The sequence below is a fragment of the Borostomias antarcticus genome (assembly GCF_949987555.1).
Source record: "Borostomias antarcticus genome assembly, chromosome: 16".
In the NCBI taxonomy this organism is placed as follows: domain Eukaryota; kingdom Metazoa; phylum Chordata; class Actinopteri; order Stomiiformes; family Stomiidae; genus Borostomias; species Borostomias antarcticus.
In genome coordinates this window covers 7,390,875-7,412,443 of record NC_140249.1, presented here as the reverse complement: position 1 = coordinate 7,412,443, position 21,569 = coordinate 7,390,875, and the positions used below count along the sequence as shown (strand labels likewise).

General features: G+C 46.3%; 1 protein-coding gene across 1 annotated transcript; it reads left to right on the top strand.

The window, feature by feature from the left end:
• Window positions 1–9,228: 9,228 nt before the first annotated feature.
• On the top strand, window positions 9,229–21,191 carry slc1a8b (solute carrier family 1 member 8b; the record flags this gene model as incomplete). The annotated part of the gene is made up of 11 exons (XM_084451073.1): window positions 9,229–9,342; window positions 11,462–11,541; window positions 12,163–12,378; window positions 15,439–15,481; window positions 15,946–16,159; window positions 16,684–16,783; window positions 18,410–18,643; window positions 19,302–19,496; window positions 19,658–19,792; window positions 20,150–20,267; window positions 21,018–21,191. Exons 2-11 carry the CDS (start codon window positions 11,498–11,500, stop codon window positions 21,189–21,191), a joined length of 1,473 nt encoding a protein of 490 aa, XP_084307199.1. The 5' UTR covers window positions 9,229–9,342; window positions 11,462–11,497.
• Between the last annotated feature and the right edge of the window lie 378 nt (window positions 21,192–21,569).

The window sequence follows — 21,569 nt, the reverse complement described above, 5'->3', positions numbered from 1 at the left end:
TGGACCCAGGATCTTCTTGCTGTAAAGTGACAATACTAAGAACTGTGCCACCATACTGCACAGCTGTCACGCAGAGGGCAGGTGAATTAGGTCACTTCCTGCATGGAAAGAAACTAAGTCCAAGTCCAACACAAACACAAGGTAGGGGTGCCAGATGGTTTGAGCTCTCTAGCCAAGATGAGGTTTTGTTTGAGACCACTCTATAAACTCAGTCAGGGCAGTTCTGGAGGGTGTGGACACTCAGGACAGATGATGTCAGCCAAGGTTTCCTTCTTCAGTTCAGTGGCATTAGATGAAGAGAGATTACATGAAAAGAAAAAACAAAACAAATATGGCTAGAGCTGTGCGCTTCTACTTAGTTTCATGTATTCTGAGATCTTAGGTATCTCTCCCTGAAGGGCAGTGCCTATGCTATTGAGGAGTGGTGTGCAACAGACACTTTTTAAAGTGTTTAGCCAGTGATGGGTTCACATACTGTACAATTATAGTCTAGACAGATTTAAGCAGTTGTAGGATGGAATGTTTGTTTTGAAAATCGCCTTCGCATCTAAAACTGTAGTTCTAAAGACTCCAGTTTTAGAACAGAGAGGCATTCTAGAACTACAAACATTCTAAAGATTCTTACACAACAGTCTACAGAGACCTGTAGGAAAACAATCTTGTTTGACGGTGAACGGATGTGGGCAGAATCTGGAGAGAAGGAAAGAAACGTGATGTTCCCAGATATCTGTGGCGTCATCGTTTGAAGTGTTCTTTTATCCTGGCACATGGCGTTCCAGACAGCTCATTACTCTCTCCGCTGGTGGAAACTTCTCTTAGGTTTTCTACTGCATTGGTTATTTGTGTGTGTGTGTCTGTGTGTGTGTGTGTCTTTGTGTGTGTGTGTCTGTGTGCTCACATGTGTTTGCTCACACATGTATGTGTTTGTGTGTACTGTATGTGCATGTGTGTGTATTCTTATGCTTGTGTGTGTGTGTGTGTGAGAGTGTGTGTGTGTGTGTGTATACAGTACTGTATGCGTGCATTTGTGTGAGTTTGTACAGAATGCGTGTGTGTGTGTGTGTGTGTGTGTGTATATGTGTGTGTATCTGTCCTAGGATCTTCTTCTTGTCTATAGTCCCAAATAGGGATTAGAGGTAATTGGATTGCACGTCAGTGACCTTGGCAACCATTGTCTCACAAAACAGTGGTGTGCTAGCACAGCTCTGCTGGTAACTCCCCTGGCATGCTGCTGCTTGGCCACACACACGCAGCCAGAGGGAGAACTAGCATGCCAGGCCACAGGAACAGACATTAGGAACACATGGGCCAAGGGGCTAGACTTCCGTCTGAAACTGCAGGGTTGCGTGGCAGGGATACTGTATCTGGGACACTGTGTCCTGGTGAATGCATTTGCTGTTCCTAGAGATTTTCATTGTCCGTTTTGGGCCATCATGAACGACTGGAATGAATGCCTTAGTCTTTCTGTTTCAATGACAACCCATTCAGTACATAATACTACATGGACCATTTCCAATGGTTTTAACATGTACAGTATTTCCAAAAGTTTTTCAATAATGTGTCATTTTGTGTTTCATTTTTATTATCGCAAGAACTAGTTGTATATTTAAAAAGGACATAGGATATCCTTTTGTCTTTATGCACTAACAGTCTAGTCTCGCATAGCCAGACCTATCTCCACACTTCGTTTACGCTGTGCCAGCGTCGGAGACAGGTCTGGCTGGACATATTACCATTCTGCAATAGGGGGGAAAAAACACAGCATTTCTTTAAACCAATCACAGTCGTCTTGGGTGGAGCCAGCCCCGGACGCAGCGACGGTGCTCTTACAAAATAGTCTGGATCGAATCTGATTGGTGCCGAGAGAATCTCTCGGCCCGAATCAGATTAATTTGCGTCGCCAGTCTCGCCACTGATTGGGCAGTGTGACAACGAATGACAAGGTTTATTGCCAAAACCTACATCCGTTGAGTCAGACTACTAACAGTCTAACTATAAAGGCAGGAATCTCTGTCTGTATGTCTGTCTGCATCCTGATTACCTCGAGAACCAGCCACTATATGAAGCTGACATTCAGCAGGTGTATTGTTCAGGATCCAAGGCAGTGCAGTGTTGAGAGTGAAGTTGTTGGATGAGTGGTTCTTGAGAAAGTTGTGCTTATGAAACAGTTCCAAACAGCACAGACATGTACTCAACAGCGAGGGAAGTGCAGAGACGTCACACATCACTAATAACAGACATGGTTGGAGAGGTTGCTACTAAAATGACACTGACAGTTGCCCAGAAACAACTAAATCGGAGAAGGCCAGACCTTGACTACTGGAAGAACTCGGAACGAATACGTCTTATAATGGGACTAGCAATTTAGTCATGTCATAACATACAGATCTGGGGTGGGAGAGAGCTGGGGGGGGGGGGGGGTGCTTGTGACTAAGTTAAGACATCTCACTCCAAACCTTCGGTCAAACTGGGCAGCCCTGTAACATAGGTGGTAGATTACTACAGATACATGTTAGTAACAGCTAATGTTAGCTTTGTTATAGCTAGCTACTTAAGTAATGTAACCACAGTTTTATTTTATTTTATGTCTTCTGATGTTAGTAGCTATGTAGTTGTGTTCTGGACAGACTTCTAAATGACCACAATGGCATTCAAGTTAGCTAACTAGCTACTTAAATTTGAATCCAAACGGGGTTCTCTGCTGTCAACATTCTTTCATGCACACTTCTGCTGGTTGTTGTACAGTATGTCATACTATACATACATCATATGGAAGGACTACTCTCAATTGAACGGGCACTGCACTAGTGTTCTTAGATATGTTTTCAAACTTGATCATTCAAATGTTAAATTATACCAAAATGTTTGCCATTAATGATTATGTCGTGTTATGAAATGTAAAACTCTTGGGAAATGGAAAACTCCATCCACGGTCTATGTGTTTTATATGGGCGTGGAGCAGGTAAATGGACTGCACTTACAGTATATAGCGCTTTTCTACCTTAGCGGCACTCAAAGCGCTTTACAATGGCCTCTCATTCATCCATTCACGGTAGCTGCCATGCAAGGTGCTAACCTGCTCATTGGGAGCAATTTGGGGTTAGGTGTCTTGCTCAAGGACACTTCGACATGTGGACAGTCGGAGCTGGGATTCGAACCACTGACCCTTCGATCATTGAATGACCCGCTCTACCAACTGAGCTACAGCCGCCCCTACAGGTGACCTGTAGGACTAGGACTTATTGACAACAACATGCCACTTGGTATCAGTCTGCTTCCATGCCAGCCAGTGGGATGTTCATCAGTTAAAGTGATACTGAGTGGCCTATCTCGGCAATCTCTTTAAGTCCTGACGTTAAAACCACTCTCAGGGAGTCACAGCCCCCTGAATAGACTAGCAGGGCCTAATTCTCTGTAAGACTATCACAGCTTACCAACAAGGCCAAACAATGGCTAAAGAGGTGAGGGCCCTGATAAGATTGACCACTGATATTAGGGGCTGGTCTCTTTGTACTCTATGCACTCTGCTGGGGGCTTGGGCAAATGAGCCCATCACATTACAGTGCATATTCTCCTGTAACCCAATGGTGTAGTAGAGGGTATACAGAGGTATACGGATTATACCCACTTCTTTATTCATGGGCCCACAGTATAGTTATTGTTTTATGGTCATGTTTTGTCATTCAAGCAAATTGAGATCTAAAATCTAAAAAGGTAGCATATCATGATATTTCAAAGATGGAGCATAAAGATGTTTTCAAAGAAACTGCACCAGTCTTGGTAAAAGTTTGTATTTTCCCTGCTTAATCTACAGTACTACAACCAAATACTAATACCAAACAATACACAAGACTCCTTGTCCACTCTACTAGGAGTACTGCTAATACACTACATTAGTGTAGTGCTAGTGCTTTGTCTAGTTGTCATTGTAGGTAGTGATTTGTCTGTAGTTGTCATGGTGGGTAGTGGTTTGTCTATAGTTGTCATAGTGGGTTGTGAATTCATTAATGTACTAGTATTCATGAATGTATTATTATGAAGTATTCAAGTATTCATGAATGACTAGATTTGTCTGTTGTTGTCATGGTGGGTAGTGGTTTGTCTATAGTTGTCATAGTGGGTAGTTGTCATAGTGGGTAATAAGCTCTGTGAGCAGTATTCATGAATGACTAGATTTGTCTGTTGTCATGGTGGGTAGTGGTTTGTTTGTAGTTGTCATGGTGGGCTAGGGGTTAGTGTGGTGGTCTGTGAGCAGGGTGATGGGCTCAGGCGGGGGCAGATAATGAGTCATAATTAGCTATGAATGCTGATACTAAGCAATGTTCACGTAAAGCCTGGGCTGTAGCACCCGATAATGTAATAATCAACCGATAATGTAATAACGCCTGATAATGTAATAAAAGTTTGACTTAAGTCAATCGAAAATGTAATAAAACCTGATAATGTAATAACTTAACCAATAATGTAATAAAATGTCCTGACTGATAATGTAATACCATTTTTCTGATAATGTAATACCTTATTACATTATTGGTCAAGTTATTACATTATCAGGTGGGTCTTTTTTTTCAAAACTGGTAATGTAATACTTTACTGATAATGTAATAATTTAAAAAGTGAATGAATAATACTGTTAGGGTACTTTGTGGTATACTTTGGCGTACGCTGTGGTACTTGTGGTATACTTTGGTGTGTCTCATGATACTTTGCAGTATACTTTGGGGTGCTTTGAGGTACTTTGTGGTATACTTTGGGGTACTCTGTGGTATACTTTGCAGTACTTTGCAGTACTTTGTGGTATACTTTGGGGTACACAGCAATACTTTGCAGTACTCTGCAGTATACTTTGGGGTACTTTGAGGTACTCTGCGGAATACTTTGAGGTACTTTGTGGTGTGCTTTGGAGTACTTTGCGGTACTTAGTGGTATACTTTGGGGTACTTTGTAGTACTTTGCAGTACTTTGTGGTATACTTTGTGGTACACAGCAAATATTTTGCAGTACTCTGCAGTATACTTTGGGGTACTTTGAGGTACTTTGATATTTTGCAGTAGTTTGCAGTAAACGTTGGGGTACTTTGCAGTACTTTGCGGTACTTTGCGGAATACTTTGAGGTACTTTGTGGTCTGCTTTGGAGTACTTTGCGGTACTCTGCAGTACTTTGCAGTAAGCTTTGGGTACTTTGCGTTATACTTTGGAGTACTTTGAAGTACTTTGTGGTATACATTGAGGTACTTACCCATACTTTGCAGTAATGTGTGGTAATTTGTGGTATACAGAGGTACTTTTCAGTATGCTTTGGGGTACTTTGTGGTAATTTGCTGTATACTTTGGGGTACTTTGCTGTATACTTTGGAGTACTTTGCGCTATACTTTGGAGTACTTTGTGGTATACTTTGGAGTACTTTGAGATACTTAGTGATTAGTAGGGCCCTTCAAAAAGGGGTTCAGTATTTTATCTTAGCCTATATAGTAGGAGACAGGAACTGATTTAATTCTATGAATTGAAAGCAAAGTGTATGAGGCAAATTATGTGAGGCTGCTGTCCATCGACTATATTTCAGATTGCAATACCATAACTCCCCCATACTCATCTCCAAACGCAGGATGGAGATTGGAGATTAAACCCTTCCTGCATAGGTGGATCCTCAACTTCCTGACGGGCAGACCTCAGGGGGCGAGAGTGGGCATCATCTTCTCTCACCCTAAACACTGGAGAAAGTCACCCTCTCACCTTCAACACTGGGCTGTTTCATATCCTCTGTACAAACACGACTGCATAGTTACCTACAATTCCAGCTCAATTATCAATTCACTGATGACACAGCTGCGGTAGGCCTGATCTCCAACAATAATGAGAAGGCCTACTTGGAGGAGGTGGCATGCCAAACTAAATGTTGTCAGGACAACAACCTCCACCTGAACGTCAGTAAGATAATGGAGATGCTAGTGGACTACAGCAGGAAGCAGGAAGATGAAAGTGATTCTAGTGGACTAGCAGGAAGCAGGAGCGGCCAATTGCCTGAACAGCAGTAGGACCCCTGTGGAGACAGTGTATTTACAAGTACAGTATATTGATGTACAGATCACCAGACATGGACAACAAACATCCCCGTATATGCATGATTGAGAGGGTCTCTGACTGAGAACATCAACACTACCAACATGCTATGGAAGCAACACCATGCAGGACAAGTCACTGTAGAGAGTGTTTGGTCAGCAGAACATATCTCCCACACCTCCAGGACATCACACGGCGCTGCAGGACCAAGGTCAGGAGAATGTTGAAACATCCCAGCCACCCGGACAACAGCCTCTTCTCTCTGCTCAGGTACTGCCTACTGAAGAAGATCAACTCACAGAGGCTCAGAAGAAGCTTCTACCTTCAGACCATCCACATCCGGAATGAGTACACTCTGCTCATCTCTGTCCTTAACTCAGTACTATACTCTGCACAACAGCACTGTATATTTATACCTGCTAGATTATAAAAATCTACATTCTGTAAATAAACGTGAATATACATACATTTACTCTCTCTAGATCCATATGTATACTTCTCTATTTAGGTGAACTGTCCAATTTCATATGTCATCTCAGCTCATTTTATTTCATTCCATTAATAAATATTTTATATTTTGGACTTGGTTTACATATTTATATGTTTGGTGTGTATAGTACATTTCTCCTTTTTACTTTGCCTAGTGTACATATTTAGCAGCTAGTGGAAACATCACTGCTCATTGTCTGGGTATGTTGCATGTTACCGATAAAACTTTGACTTGAATATGCTATGTTTACTCCTTCACCCTCTAAGTTCCCTAGATCATACAACATATTTTTATGCAATATTCGATGCATACTCTCTACTTTTCTTTGACTTTGTGGATGATAAGGGGAAATTTCATTGATCTTTACTTTAAGCTACTGCATGAGTTCCCTCAGCACCTTGGTCATTTTGGATTACTGTATGAGGACCATGTTTAATATAAATGTGGTTGTTTGTTTGGCTATTTCATTGCTACCTTTCCCTGTCAGCTGCTTAAGCCAGAAATGTCTACTGAAGATGTCTGGCACCATTAGAATATATCTTTATGTGGCTTTGCCATACCATACTTTCCATCTATTCATATCTACAAGATCAATCTGGTGTCTAGTCTGGACATCCTTGATTAGCTTCAGGATGGGCTTGTCCACAAATCTGGCCTGAAGGTGCTGGTACTGTCTGGATTTATAGAGTAGGCCTACCTTAAATTCTGTCCTCACTAATTCTGTCCTCATTAATGTAATGCCTGTGTTGGCTAGTGCAATTATGATTTTTAAAACATCTATGGCTATCCGAAAAACTGGAATAACATGATAAAAAGTTTGTATAAACAAACGGGCAATGTGGCACTGAATGTCAGTTATTGTGTGCACCTCATTGGTTTTCCCCATAAACACATCTTCAGACCTCACTTCCATCCATTTGTCTCATGTGCTCTGGAGAGGTAGGTGACATGTGAGGATAAAGGGTAGTTCATGCTAATAAGAAGTTGGTATGGTATTGCAATCTGAAATATAGTCAATGGATAGCAGCTCTTAACTATAGTTGATGAACAGCAGCCTCACATAATTTGCCTCATACACTTTGCTTTCAATTCATATTATTAAATCTATGTCTTAAATTAAATCCTGTCTCCTACTATATAGGTTAAGATAAAATACTGAACCCCTTTTTTGAAGGGCCCTACTAATCACCAAGTACCTCAAAGTACTCCAAAGTATACCACAAAGTACCTCAAAGTACTCCAAAGTATACCACAAAGTACCGCAAAGTACTCCAAAGTAAAGCGCAAAGTACTGCAAAATATTGCAAAATACCAAAGTACCCCGAAGTATACAGCAAAGTACCCCAAAGTATACAGCAAAGTAGTACCTCAATGTATACCACAAAGTACCCCAAAGTATACTGCAAAGTACCCAAAGTTTACTGCAAAGTACTACAAAGTACCCCAAAGTATACCACTAAGTACCGCAAAGTACTCCAAAGCACACCACAAAGTACCTCAAAGTATTCAGCAGAGTACCGCAAAGTACCTCAAAGTACCCCAAAGTATACTGCAGAGTACTGCAAAGTATTGCTGTGTACCCCAAGTATACCACAAAGTACTGCAAAGTACTACAAAGTACCCCAAAGTATACCACTTAGTACCGCAAAGTACTCCAAAGCACACCACAAAGTACCTCAAAGTATTCCGCGGAGTTCCGCAAAGTACCTCAAAGTACCCCAAAGTATACCACAAAGTACTGCAAAGTACTGCAAAGTACTACAAAGTACCCCAAAGTATACCACTAAGTACCGCAAAGTACTCCAAAGCACACCACAAAGTACCTCAAAGTATTCCGCAGAGTACCTCAAAGTACCCCAAAGTATACTGCAGAGTACTGCAAAGTATTGCTGTGTACCCCAAAGTATACCACAAAGTACTGCAAAGTACTGAAAAGTATACCACAGAGTACCCCAAAGTATACCACAAAGTACCTCAAAGCACCCCAAAGTATACTGCAATGTATCATGAGACACACCAAAGTATACCACAAGTACCACAAAGTACGCTAAAGTATACCACAAAGTACCCTAACAGTATTATTCATTCACTTTTTAAATTATTACATTATCAGTCAAGTATTACATTACCAGTTTTGAAAAAAAAAGACCCACCTGATAATGTAATAACTTGACCAATAATGTAATAAGGTATTACATTATCAGAAAAATGGTATTACATTATCAGTCAGGACATTTTATTACATTATTGGTTAAGTTATTACATTATCAGGTTTTATTACATTTTCGATTGACTTAAGTCAAACTTTTATTACATTATCAGGCGTTATTACATTATCGGTTGATTATTACATTATCGGGTGCTACATGGTCTATAGACCTGGTAAGTCTTTAGTGCTGTGCAGGAGCATTAATCCTGGATTCTCTAATCCTTTTAGGGATTGCATTACTGGGACTGACTTAGCCAACGCTCTCTCAGGGCTGATTGGCCTGGTCCAGCAGTGTGTGCCTGGCTGTCCCTCTGAACAGGACAGCAGTGAGTCCAGCAGCAGCCGGCTCTAGGTGACCCCCCAGCGTCTGGGCCGCCAGCTTCTGAACCGCCCAGAGGGCCACGACGACCCGGCAAGATGGAGGCCTTAAGGAAGCTGTCGAAGAGGCTCATCCCGACGCAGCTGAGGTTGTACCTCAAGGACTACTGCAAGCGCAACGGCCTCCTGACGCTTTCCGTCATCGCCGTGGTGACGGGCTGCTTCCTGGGGTTCTTCCTCAGGACTCTGAACCTGTCCACTCAGGTGAGCGGGGACGCCGTCACCCGGGGGTTGGGGGTGGGGAGGGGTTCACGACGGGGGTCAGGGAGCCGTACGATGGTCTTTGGGTCTAAACCTGTGTATCTTAGGGTGGCGAGGAGGGCTTCGGTGGCCTTACCTTAGGGGCTTTTGTATTCACGAGGGGAAAAGAGGTGTGGGGCTCCGGGCGTGTCCGAGTCGGAGCAACATATATCAAACGCTGTCAGAGAGCGATGCTTTGGGCCGAGGGCTGTAGTAACACCATAGGCTTTGAGTCTCTACTTCGCTGCAACAAGCTTTTACGATGAGCGTTAGGGTCTAATGGAAGAGTCATAGTGCTGCATGAACAGAGACTGGTCTTGGCAGCTCAGGGACACAGTGAGACCCCAGGGTTGGGTTCTGAATCTGAGGGGGCCGGTGCAGAGGTCTGTCATGCAAGAGGTATAGCAAAACAGAACAGAGAATGTTTGGCCAGATTCAGAATTCATTCACATTCATACGAAATGTTATCGATTTAACAATATTGCTTTTGGTGCATTTGAACAATAGTGTTCCTTTGTACACTCGGGAAGGTAAAATGTCTATTCAGTGATAATAATAGACAGATGTCATTGTTATACAGTTACAGTGGTTAGCAATACACATTTACTGTAGATATTACTGCACAATCAGTAACATTAACACACAGTAACACACAGCAATGTTAATTTATTCATGTTTGTTAAGAAAACTTAACGAGCTGTGGGAACGTTCTGTCTGGTTCCAGAGGGTTAATCTATATCTCTGCCGTCTCTATTTCAGTGAGATTAGACCTCGTTAGCACCGTCTGACGCACACCACAGCGTAATCTGGTTCTTAAGCAGCAAAGTTGCTGGGGTTGTGTAGGCAGGAGAACCGAACAACACACTGGCACAAACACAGAGACTCCACAAGCAGACAAGGGCTGAGCGAACGGGGACCGGGCCTGGAGCTGGGGAACTGGACTGGGATAGGGGCAGAGGCCCACTGAGCAAAGACACGTCTAAAAGACGTCTTTTTCGGACGTCCAAAGACATCCAATTAGGAGCCAGATTTTTTTTTTTTAAAGTTCAGATATTGAACCCGTTTTGCACGTCCACAGACGTCTAGGAGGCGTCCAAGCCAGACGTTTGAATATTGAGGGGTTCAGCAGACGTACAAATGGGGTTCTGGACCGACGGGCGTTATTAAGACATGATCTGAACGTCTCCCTGACATTGCGTGTTTGCTGGGGGGGAACTGGGAGAGACCAGAGAGACACCAGGGGAACTGGGAGAGACCAGAGGGACACCAGGGGAACTAGAGGAGCTAAGGGGACTAGAGGGGAACTATAGAAGGGAAGAAGAATACGGGGCTCAGGACTGGAACTAGGTCTGGAGCAGGGAGGAATACAAAACGCTAGAGCAGGGACAAAGGTGCATTTCTTTATTTTGGATCCAAGGTAGTAATTACTCTAGCACATGGGTTCCCAAACTCCATGAATGTGGGCCTCCCCTCTGAAAACAGTGACACACCCTCGCCCCCCCAACCCCCCAAATGTGTCCATAAAAACAAAAAAAGACCTTGAAAATCATGTTTTATTCATAAAAGCCATAGACAATTCTAAAATAAAAACATATTTTTCCTTCTTTTTTTTCTAACCATCCTCTGAATTTCTTTGGGGCCCCCCAGGGGAGGCCCGCCTCACAGTTTGGGAATGCCTGCTCTAGCACATACACGACAAAAGCAAACAAGTGTCAGCAAATGTATCTGGTATCAGCTCAATATTGCTCAACAGTGATTGAACTGTGAACGCCACGTTTCAAAATGAGCTACAAGAGACGATACAGCTCCATATCTATACCTGTAGGCCAACTTGTATGCGACTGTTCCGAAACCAAACAATCACAGCTTGATCTGCAGCCTTTAGGGACACCTCTGTGTGTACAATACCACTGCAACATGGATATTGATATAAAGCGGCAATTTCAGGAGTCAACCCTCATATCCACCACCGTATGGAGCACATTCCGCAGAATAGTGTACAGACTGGAGGTGGATCTCAGGTGGGACCACAGTCCTCTCCCAAACCCAGACCCAGAGCATTGTGTGTGTGTGTGTGTCCCAGGCTAAGATCTACTTCTCCTTCCCTGGAGAACTGCTGATGAGGATGCTGAAGATGTTGATCCTGCCTCTCATCACGTCCAGGTAACATTGCAAACTCACATCATCCATACACCACACTAAAACTGGGCTCAGGTAAAAGCCAGGACACACATGAGCAGTTTTAGAATATGTTCATGTCTGTTTTGAAACAGCCTTCTCAGTTCTAAGTGTAGTTCTGAAGGTTTCACATGATGAATCTTCAAGACTCCAGTTTTAGAACAGAGAGAAATCCTAGATCTACAAACATTCTTACCCAGCCTCAGGCTGCCTTGGCTGTCATATCTGAACCCAGCTAACGGGACACAGAGACAGTCCATGATGTTTGACTTGCTGCTGTGTAGGATTTGTGGGGGCGGACTCTACCGCTGTGTTTCTGAGTGATGCTTGCACACGCAGTGCGTCATGTACCACCAGGTGCCCCATTCTTCCAGGAGCTTGTAGCTAAACACCTCAACTGAACTAAGAATAGATTTGAGGGGCGGCTGTAGCTCAGTTGGTAGAGCGGGTCGTTCAACGATCGAAGGGTCAGTGGTTCGAATCCCAGCTAAATGTAAATGGAATAGAACGTTACTCTGTCAATCATAATAGAATAGAATCAATAGAATACAATAGAATATAAATTATATAGAGTGCTGTCTCCAACCTCCTCCCTCCCCTGTCCAGTCTCATGTCAGGCCTGTCTGCCATGGACACCAAGGCGAGCGGGCGTCTGGGCGTCCTGACCATCACCTACTACCTGTGGACCACCTTCATCGCTGTCATTGTGGGCATCGTACTGGTCCTGATCATCCACCCTGGCACGGGCAGCGAGAAGGATGGCCACAGCGCAGGAACCCAGCCCGTCATGACCTCCGCAGACGCTCTGCTGGACCTCATCAGGTACAGACACACACACACACACACACTCGCACTCACACTCACTCACTCACTCACTCACTCACTCACTCACTCACTCACTGTAGACACACATCTCTCCAGTTTAAAGCAGTTCTTTAAACCTGGATGAGACAACAGCAAAGACCCAGTGAACTCTTTACCACGGTGCACAGATAAATACGCTTCTTCTTCGTCGTATGGGTATGTTGCTGTGTCCTCTCTCCCCCCAGGCTCGGGGCCTAGGGGCTATCCTTTTACCACCCCGAGCCTGGGTGAGGGGGTCACCCAGGCTATATCTCCGGGCACACCTCCAGGAGCCATGTCACCGTTTCGTCATCCACGACCGTCAGGCCACGCATTCCGTTGGGTGTCCGATATATCGGACAGTCCTGGATGACGTGGTGTGCGGTTTGTTCCTCAGCGCCACACTCGCACGCCGCACAGGATGCCAAGCCCCATCTGTGTATCGATGAGCGGAAGCGTCGGACGCCGGTCCGGAGACGATTAAACCTCACCCACGCCGGTCTGGGTAAGTCCATCCCGGTAGGGGAAGGACCGGCGGCCGGGATGAAATCACAGAGTCTGGAGGTGTTCGCCTCCCACTCCGCACGCCAGGTGTGGTCCACCCATCCTGCCTTCGCTGATGTTAAGATCTCTGCATTGCTGCAGGAGATCTCGTGTGGCAGGCACAAAAAGGTGTCTCGACTTGAGACGCCGGGGAGGCTCCGCTGTTGCAACAAGCCTGTCGTGGAGCAGGTGGTTAGGCTCCGCGGCCCGGCAGGCGAGACGTGCTGTAGTTCCGGTGCGGCCGAGGCCGGCAGGCTGGATGCCTGCGAGGATGGGAAGGTTGTTCACAGGAGTGGGACGCAGGCATCCTGTCACAATGCGCAAGGCTTCATTGATAGGCGGGTCGATGAGCTCTGTGGCATCATTGTGTGCAATATTCACTGATCGAGTAGACCGGGGCTACGGCATACCTGTCCAATGTCACGCCGAGATAGGTTGGTTCGGCGCAGCATGGCAGGAGTGTTCCATCGATGTGTATTCGGAGCTCACGTTTGGCTTCCTTGTTGTTAAGGTGGAAGGCCGCAGACACCGTCTTTGCCTTGCTGAGCTTCAATCTCCATTTCCGGAGGTATGCTGCTAGTGTCTGCATGTTCTGACTCAAGGTCTCCTCCACGGCCTGCCAGTCTCCAGCTGAGTACACCAGCGCAAGGTCGTCTGCTTAGGTGTACTTCCTGGAGACTGTGTTCGGCAGGTCGTAGGTGTAGATGTTATAAAGGAGGGGGGGCCAGGACAGATCCCTGGGGGACGCCGTGCTTTAGGCGTTGCAACCTGCTTCGCTGTCCGCTACGGGTGGTGAGGGTAAAGCTGTGGTTTTGGACAAGCTCCGTGATCATGCTGACCATGTGCCTGTCCGGCAGCAGGCGGAGCAGCTTGCAGGTGAGGCCGAGGAGCCACATGGTGTCGTAGGCAGGCGTCAGGTCTATAAAGACGGCTCCGGCCTTCTTCTTGGCCGAAAAGCGGTCCTTGATGTCTTGAGTCATCAAGGTGACTTGATCTACAGTTGACCTGACCTGTAAACCCAGTAAATCCTGCCCCCTTTCACAGGAAGTCAGATAAAGCCCAGTGAATCCTGCCACCTTTCACAGGAAGTCAGATAAATACGCTGACGTGTACTGAGTAGATTTATGGACTTTCTATTTCCAGAGGCGGGACCAACACTGTGTTAATCGGCTACACCAATGAAAAGCTAGCTCTTCATCAGCAAGGGTGGACGGTATTTATACTGGATGAGTGAGTTTACCAACGCGCTACACCTACTCTGGACTCACGAGGACTCTGTTTCACAAAAGCTTGGATCATTTGATCAAAAAATCACAGGAGTGTCTGTGGTACTTGTACCTGATCTACACTGTAGTAGCAATCATTCTCTGGCTGGTTTGGATTGTCCCACTGTGCGGACCCCCTCAGTCCCCCCTTCTGTCCAGCCAGCCAGAGAGGTGTGGTCAGAGATCACCAGAGACTGATCCTGTGAGTACAATAAGCCTTCCTCTCAGAAGGATCTGACATTTTACTGAGAAGTCCTGGAGCCATTCCAGCGCTCAGGCTTACAGTCCGGCCCCCCGTGTCACGGAGCCAGCTAAAACGGCTGGATTAGGGGTATATTTAGAGTCGGGCTGTGTGTGTGTGTGTGTGTGTGTGTGTGTGTGTGACTGTGAGATCACTTTCAGAGGTGCGTTTCAGCCCTCTAACAAATTTGATAGGATTACTGGACAGGGGTCACTCCCTGTGTAACGTGCCCTTTTAAATACAAGCCCAACTCCTTCCTTCCCAACTCCTCCCCATCGCCACGGTGCTGCTCACACACCGGACACGTGTTGGTACAGTAGGACAGTGTTGTGACAGTATTACATCATAGTTACCGCACAGGATTTGACTAAATCCCATCGATGCTGTCTTAGCAGCTTTGAGACTTTTGCTTACAGTTTACAATCAGGCCCCTATGCCACTCCTCCTTATACCTGCTACCATTTTGTCCTGATTGGGGAATATTTTGCCACTCAAGGTAATAAAGATGGAAGTTGAGAATGTCAGTTTTGGCTGTCTGAGACAGCAGTGTCCTGATCCAATGTACAGTATGTGACCAACTGAATGTGACATCGCAAGGCCCAATATCACACATCATATATTTTACTTCAAATTACACTTCTTCACCCAGTGCAAAACAAGTTTCAACCCCCAACTCCACACAGAAGTACTGTGTTTGGGATTACAGCATCAGAGCAAGAACAACCTCAGATGTCCTGTTCCTATAGGGTGGAGGATGGAGGGGGGTTTCAGTGAAACAGCTGCTACTCTGGGTCCAGGTTCGTCTGAGCTGGGCTGTAGTGTTGCACATGCAAGGCCAACACCAGCGATAACAGGCCTGGAGACACAACTATAGAGCAACATAGAGTAGAATAAAGTAGAGTGGAGTGGAACAGAATCGAATCATCAGAAGGCAGTCCTTAGTGTCGTCTCCATGTCCTCTTCTAACCTCCTCATCCCTATCTTTCATAGGAACATGATTCCCTCCAATCTGGTCGAAGCAACCTTTCAGCAGGTGAGAGTCACAATATACAGTCATATATGTCCAATACTGTACATGCTCACCCTCTAGCTCTTCATTCTTAGTGTTATACTGTGTATCAGACCCTGGGTCTAATTTCTTTTTGAAATCCTTTCAATTACTGTAAGTAAGTGAGTAAAATATTATTTTATTTGTATAGCACCTTTCATACAGGAAATGCAGCTCAAAGTGCTTTTCATTAGGGAAATGACATGAACAGAATGCTTCATGTACAGTAAGTACAAACAAGCCCAGTTAAGTAAATGAAATGATTTCAAATAGAGTATTTCTACTCAGGTTTGTGACTGTATACAGGGTAACCCTAAACTAACCCTAACCCTAACCCTGTACAGTACATACCGAGGATTTGAGCACAGCTTCACTCAGTGTGAAATAATCGATATAAATAAACACAGCCTGACCTCCATCGCTGACCTCTGACCTCTATCTGGCCTCAGTACCGGACAGACCTGGTGCCCATCATCAGCTCCTCCATTGAAGTCGAGTCCCAGGCCAACTACGTGTACGTGATGCCCGACTACCACAACCCCCAGCTGGGCCACGCCATCTTCCTGGAAATCACCCCGGCTCCCGACCTCAAGTACCGGATCGTACCCGGCAGCAGCAAGGGCATGAACGTGCTGGGGATCGTCATCTTCTCAGCTACTATGGGTAAGAACCATGGTCACGTACACACACACACACACACACACACACACACACACACACACACGGTCACGTACCCACACACATACATACACACACACACACACACACACACGGTCACGTACCCACACACATACATACACACACACACACACACACGGTCACGTACCCACACACATACATACACACACACACACGGTCACGTACCCACACACATACATACACACACACACACACACACACACACACACACACGGTCACGTACCCAGACACATACATACACACACACACACACACACAGTCACGTACCCACACACATACATACACACACACACACACACACACACAGTCACGTACCCACACACACACACACACACACACAGTCTCTTACACACACATACACACACACACACACACACAGTCTCTTACACACACATACACACACACACACACACACACACACATGGTCACATACACACGCACACACACACACACACACAGACCTGTGACTCCTCTCTCTGTCTGTGCAGGCCTGTTGCTGGGGAAGATGGGGATGCGTGGGACCCCCCTGGTCCACGTGTGTCAGTGCGTCAACGAGTGTGTCATGAAGATCATCACCGCAGCCATGTGGTGAGTTTAAACACTAGATCCACTGCACATGAGGACACCTGTGTACACACACACACACACACACACACACACACACTCACACACACACACACACACACACACACACTCACTTCATACACACACTTACAAGGCCCCGGGCACGCACACAGGACACACACACACACTCACTTCATACACACACTTACAAGGCCCCGGGCACGCACACAAGGACACACATACTCACACACAGGGACAGGTACACACACACACACACACACACACACACAGACACATACTCTCGGATACTTTTACTCTGTACTTTTCGTGTGGCTCCCTGCACATTGTTTCTCCACATCCTGTGGTGACATTAAATCCTAATCCCATTAACTGGCTGTACTCTTAATCCCAGCACATAGAACTAGGACAGCACAGACAGAACTAGGACAGCACAGACAGAACTAGGACAGCACAGACAGAACTAGGACAGCACAGACAGAACTAGGACAGCACAGACAGAACTAGGAAAGCACAGACAGAACTAGGACAGCACAGACAGAACTAGGACAGCACAGACAGAACTAGGACAGCACATAGACAGAACTAGGACAGCACAGACAGAACTATGACAGCACAGACAGAACTAGGACAGCACATAGACAGAACTAGGACAGCACATAGACAGAACTAGGACAGCACATAGACAGAACTAGGGCAGCACATAGACAGAACTAGGACAGCACAGACAGAACTAGGACAGCACATAGACAGAACTAGGACAGCACATAGACAGAACTAGGACAGCACATAGACAGAACTAGGACAGCACATAGACAGAACTAGGACAGCACATAGACAGAACTAGGACAGCACATAGACAGAACTAGGACAGCACAGACAGAACTAGGACAGCACAGACAGAACTAGGACAGCACAGACAGAACTAGGACAGAACAGACAGAACTAGGACAGCACAGACAGAACTAGGACAGCACAGAGACAGAACTAGGACAGCACAGACAGAACTAGGACAGCACAGACAGAACTAGGACAGCACAGACAGAACTAGGACAGCACAGACAGAACTAGGACAGCACAGACAGAACTAGGACAGCACAGACAGAACTAGGACAGCACAGACAGAACTAGGATAGCACAGACAGAACTAGGACAGCACAGACAGAACTAGGACAGCACAGACAGAACTAGGACAGCACAGACAGAACTAGGACAGCACACAGACAGAACTAGGACAGCACATAGACAGAACTACTGTAGGACAGTATATAGTCAGTAATAGGACAGTACATAGACAGAACTAGGGCAGCATATAGTCAATACTAGGACAGTTCATAGACAGTACTAGGATAGTACTAGGACAGTACTACGACAGGACATAGACAGTACATAGTCAGTACTAGGCCAGTACATACCAGGCCAGTACTAGGACAGTACATAAACAGTACATACTGTAGTAGACAGTACTAGAACAGTACAGAGTACATTGACAGTGTATTGACAGTACTAGGACAGTACATTGACAGTACATTGAAAGTACTAGGAGAGGACACTGACCCTGACGAACATTGAACGACCCGCTCTACCAACTGAGCTACAGCCGCCCCTAAGGTCCCTCCTGCTGTGTTCCAGGTATTTCCCCTTTGGCATTGTGTTCCTGGTGGCGGGGAAGATCCTGGACATGGAGGACCCCGCCCACCTGGCGGAGAAGCTGGGCATGTACTTCATCACCGTCCTGGCCGGCCTGTTCGTCCACGGCATCATCCTGCTGCCGCTCTTCTACTTCCTCTTCACACACAAAAACCCCTTCCCCTTCATCCGGGGCCTGCTACAGGCGCTGGTCATCGCCCTGGCCACCTCCTCAAGGTACCAGCGCTCCGCTACTGCTGCGATCGGTCGTGTGGCTGCTCCTCAACTGTGTTTTGGTGGTGGTGGTGGTGTGTCGTTTGCATATTGCGCTGTGTGCTGCGAAAGAAAGGGCACCTCTCTGAGGACATTAAAGTCGCAGTGAAACGGACGTTTGAGATCATCTAACTTCCGTAGTTTGACGTATTTCCGACGCAAACGAGCTATGAGGGTGGGACATGCGTTTAGAGGAATTTGATTGGAACATCGACAAGTGGACGGGTTTTAAGAACTTTAGACAGATTCGATAGAAGGATAGCGTTGATTGTGGGTGGATGTCGTGAGATTATTGGCCTAAAATCTAAGGTACCTGTTGTCCTCACTGCACGTGACCTACCGTTTTCCAGGAAGTAAGAAATTATATACTTTGATATACAAGATTACAACAAAAGTAGAATTTTGATTTTTTTTTGGCATACATCGTTGAATAGGTGAATACTATGACCAATTATGTGAACCAAGATGGGACAGAATGCTTTTTTCATTTCAGTGCGACTTTAAAGTTAAAAGCTCCCGTCTGGAAAGGATGACACAGGCGAGACGCCTCAGCGTGTGTCACACTTATCAAGGTCAAATTAATTTGAAGATTCTCTCTCTTCTTCTCTCTCTCTCCCTGCAGTTCAGCCACTCTGCCTATCACTATGAAGTGTCTGTTAGAGAACTGCGGTGTGGACCGGAGGATTGCTCGTTTCGTGCTGCCGGTAGGAGCCACCATCAACATGGACGGGACAGCCCTGTATGAGGCTGTGGCGGCCATCTTCATTGCCCAGGTCAACGAGTATGAGCTCGACTTTGGCCAGCTGGTCACCATCAGGTGAGACCATGCCCTTTCTCTCCCTCTTTCTCTCTCTCGTTCTCTCCGTCTCTCTCTCTACTTCCATCAATCCCCACTTTCTCTTCCCCCCCCCCTCTAACAACTGGGGGGTAGTCACCATTACTGAAGGATAGTTTCTCATCATAATCCTGTGTCCGCAGTATCACGGCAACAGCGGCCAGTATCGGGGCAGCCGGGATTCCGCAGGCCGGCCTTGTAACCATGGTGATCGTCCTGACGTCCGTGGGGCTACCACCTGCAGACATCACTCTAATTGTGGCCATTGACTGGGTCCTGTGAGTAGCCTATTGGAGGCTTTGACTTTAATGTCCTCACACAGGCATTTTTTGTTGCAGCATACATCAGGATACATAAACAACAACACATAAAAATAAAAAATAAAAACAAATACAAAAGTCCAAGTGCAATTTGGGGGTTTGTCTTGTTATTTTTGCTGCCTACTTGGCCAGATCACACGTAAAAGAGACTTTGTTTCAACAGATTTTTAATTGTCTGGTTAAATAAAGGTTTGAATAAATGAATGAATGAATGAATGAATGAATGAATGAATGAATGAATCAGTTGAATGAGTGGATAAATTCCTGTCTTGCTCGACTGTCTGGGTGCTGAACTGCGTCCCTTTTGTGACCCAGGGACCGTTTCCGCACCATGATCAACGTCCTGGGAGATGCCCTGGCCGCTGGGATCATGGCTCACATCTGCAGGGATGACTTTGACCCCGCACCTCCACCCAAAATGAACTCCCACAGGGTAAGAACACCATTTGAGAGAGAGAGAGAGAGAGAGAGAGAGAGAGAGAGAGAGAGAGAGAGACACGGAGAAGACAGACAGAGAGAGAGAGAGAGAGAGAGGGAAAGAGGGAGATGGGGGGGGGGGGGGGGGGGTAGGCTTTGACTAACTGCATTGTTGCTTTGGCGCGTTTGTTTTGCAGAGGCACACAGTGATCTCCCTCTCCAACGCTGTGCGGGTAAGATCACTTCTACTGTACCATGAACCTGACCCTGTGTGTGCGTGTGTGTGTGCGTGTGTGCGTGTGTGCGTGTGTGCGTGCGTGCGTGTGTGTGTGTGTGCGTGCGTGCGTGTGTGCGTGTGTGTGTGTGCGTGAGAGACAGAGAGAGAGAGAGAGATAGAGAGACTAGTAAATAGTTGACTTACTGTACTGTTCTTTGTGTTTTTTCTGCAGAGAGACACATTGGTCTCCTTTAATGGCAGCCGGGTAAGAACATACAGTACTGTACCACAAACTCTCCCTGGTGAGGGAGAGTGAGAGAGTGACAAAGAGAGAGAGAGAGAGAGAGAGAAAAAGAGTTAGGCTACTTGTTATTCATTTGTAACAGTGTTGTTCCGTGTGTGCATGTGTGTGTGTGTGTGTGTGTGTGTGTGTGTGTGTGTGTGTGTGTGTGTGTGTGTGTGTATGTGTGTGTGTCCATGCGTGCGCGTGTTTCCTACCTCTCTCCGACTCTTCTAACTGTACTGTGTGTTTGTGTGTCCTTTCTACAGAGGGACACGGTGGTCTCGCTGGGGACAGTAGTCTCTCTCGGTAGCCCCAGCGTAGCGCTGTCCGAGATGCCCCTGCTGGCCCATCGCTTCGACTACGTGTGCGACGTGGACGACGTGGACGGGGAGTCGGACACTGAGAAGCCCGTGCCCAGCTACGCACTCTGCCAGGTCTGAGTCACACCCTCAGAGCCAACAGCGTGAGATGCTGGCAGCCTTCAACACGCACACACACGCACACACGCACACACGCACACACACACACACTCCCCAGTGTCGAACAGTAAGGACTTGCTGCTGGAGCGTGGTGCTACTCACTATACCGAAGGACTGAGCTCAGGTCTGTGGACCGAATCCCTTTAAAGTGTGATATTATCCATCTATGGATATTCACACCTGTGCCATGACGAAGAAGGAGTTTCCTCCTCATCCAGTGATTGACCGACTGACTGGCTGTGACTCTGATGGGACACCTGATTGGCTGTGACTCTGAAGGGCCACCTGATTGGCTGACTGACAGCGATGGACAGGTGAGCACCCACTCAGGTGCGTGCA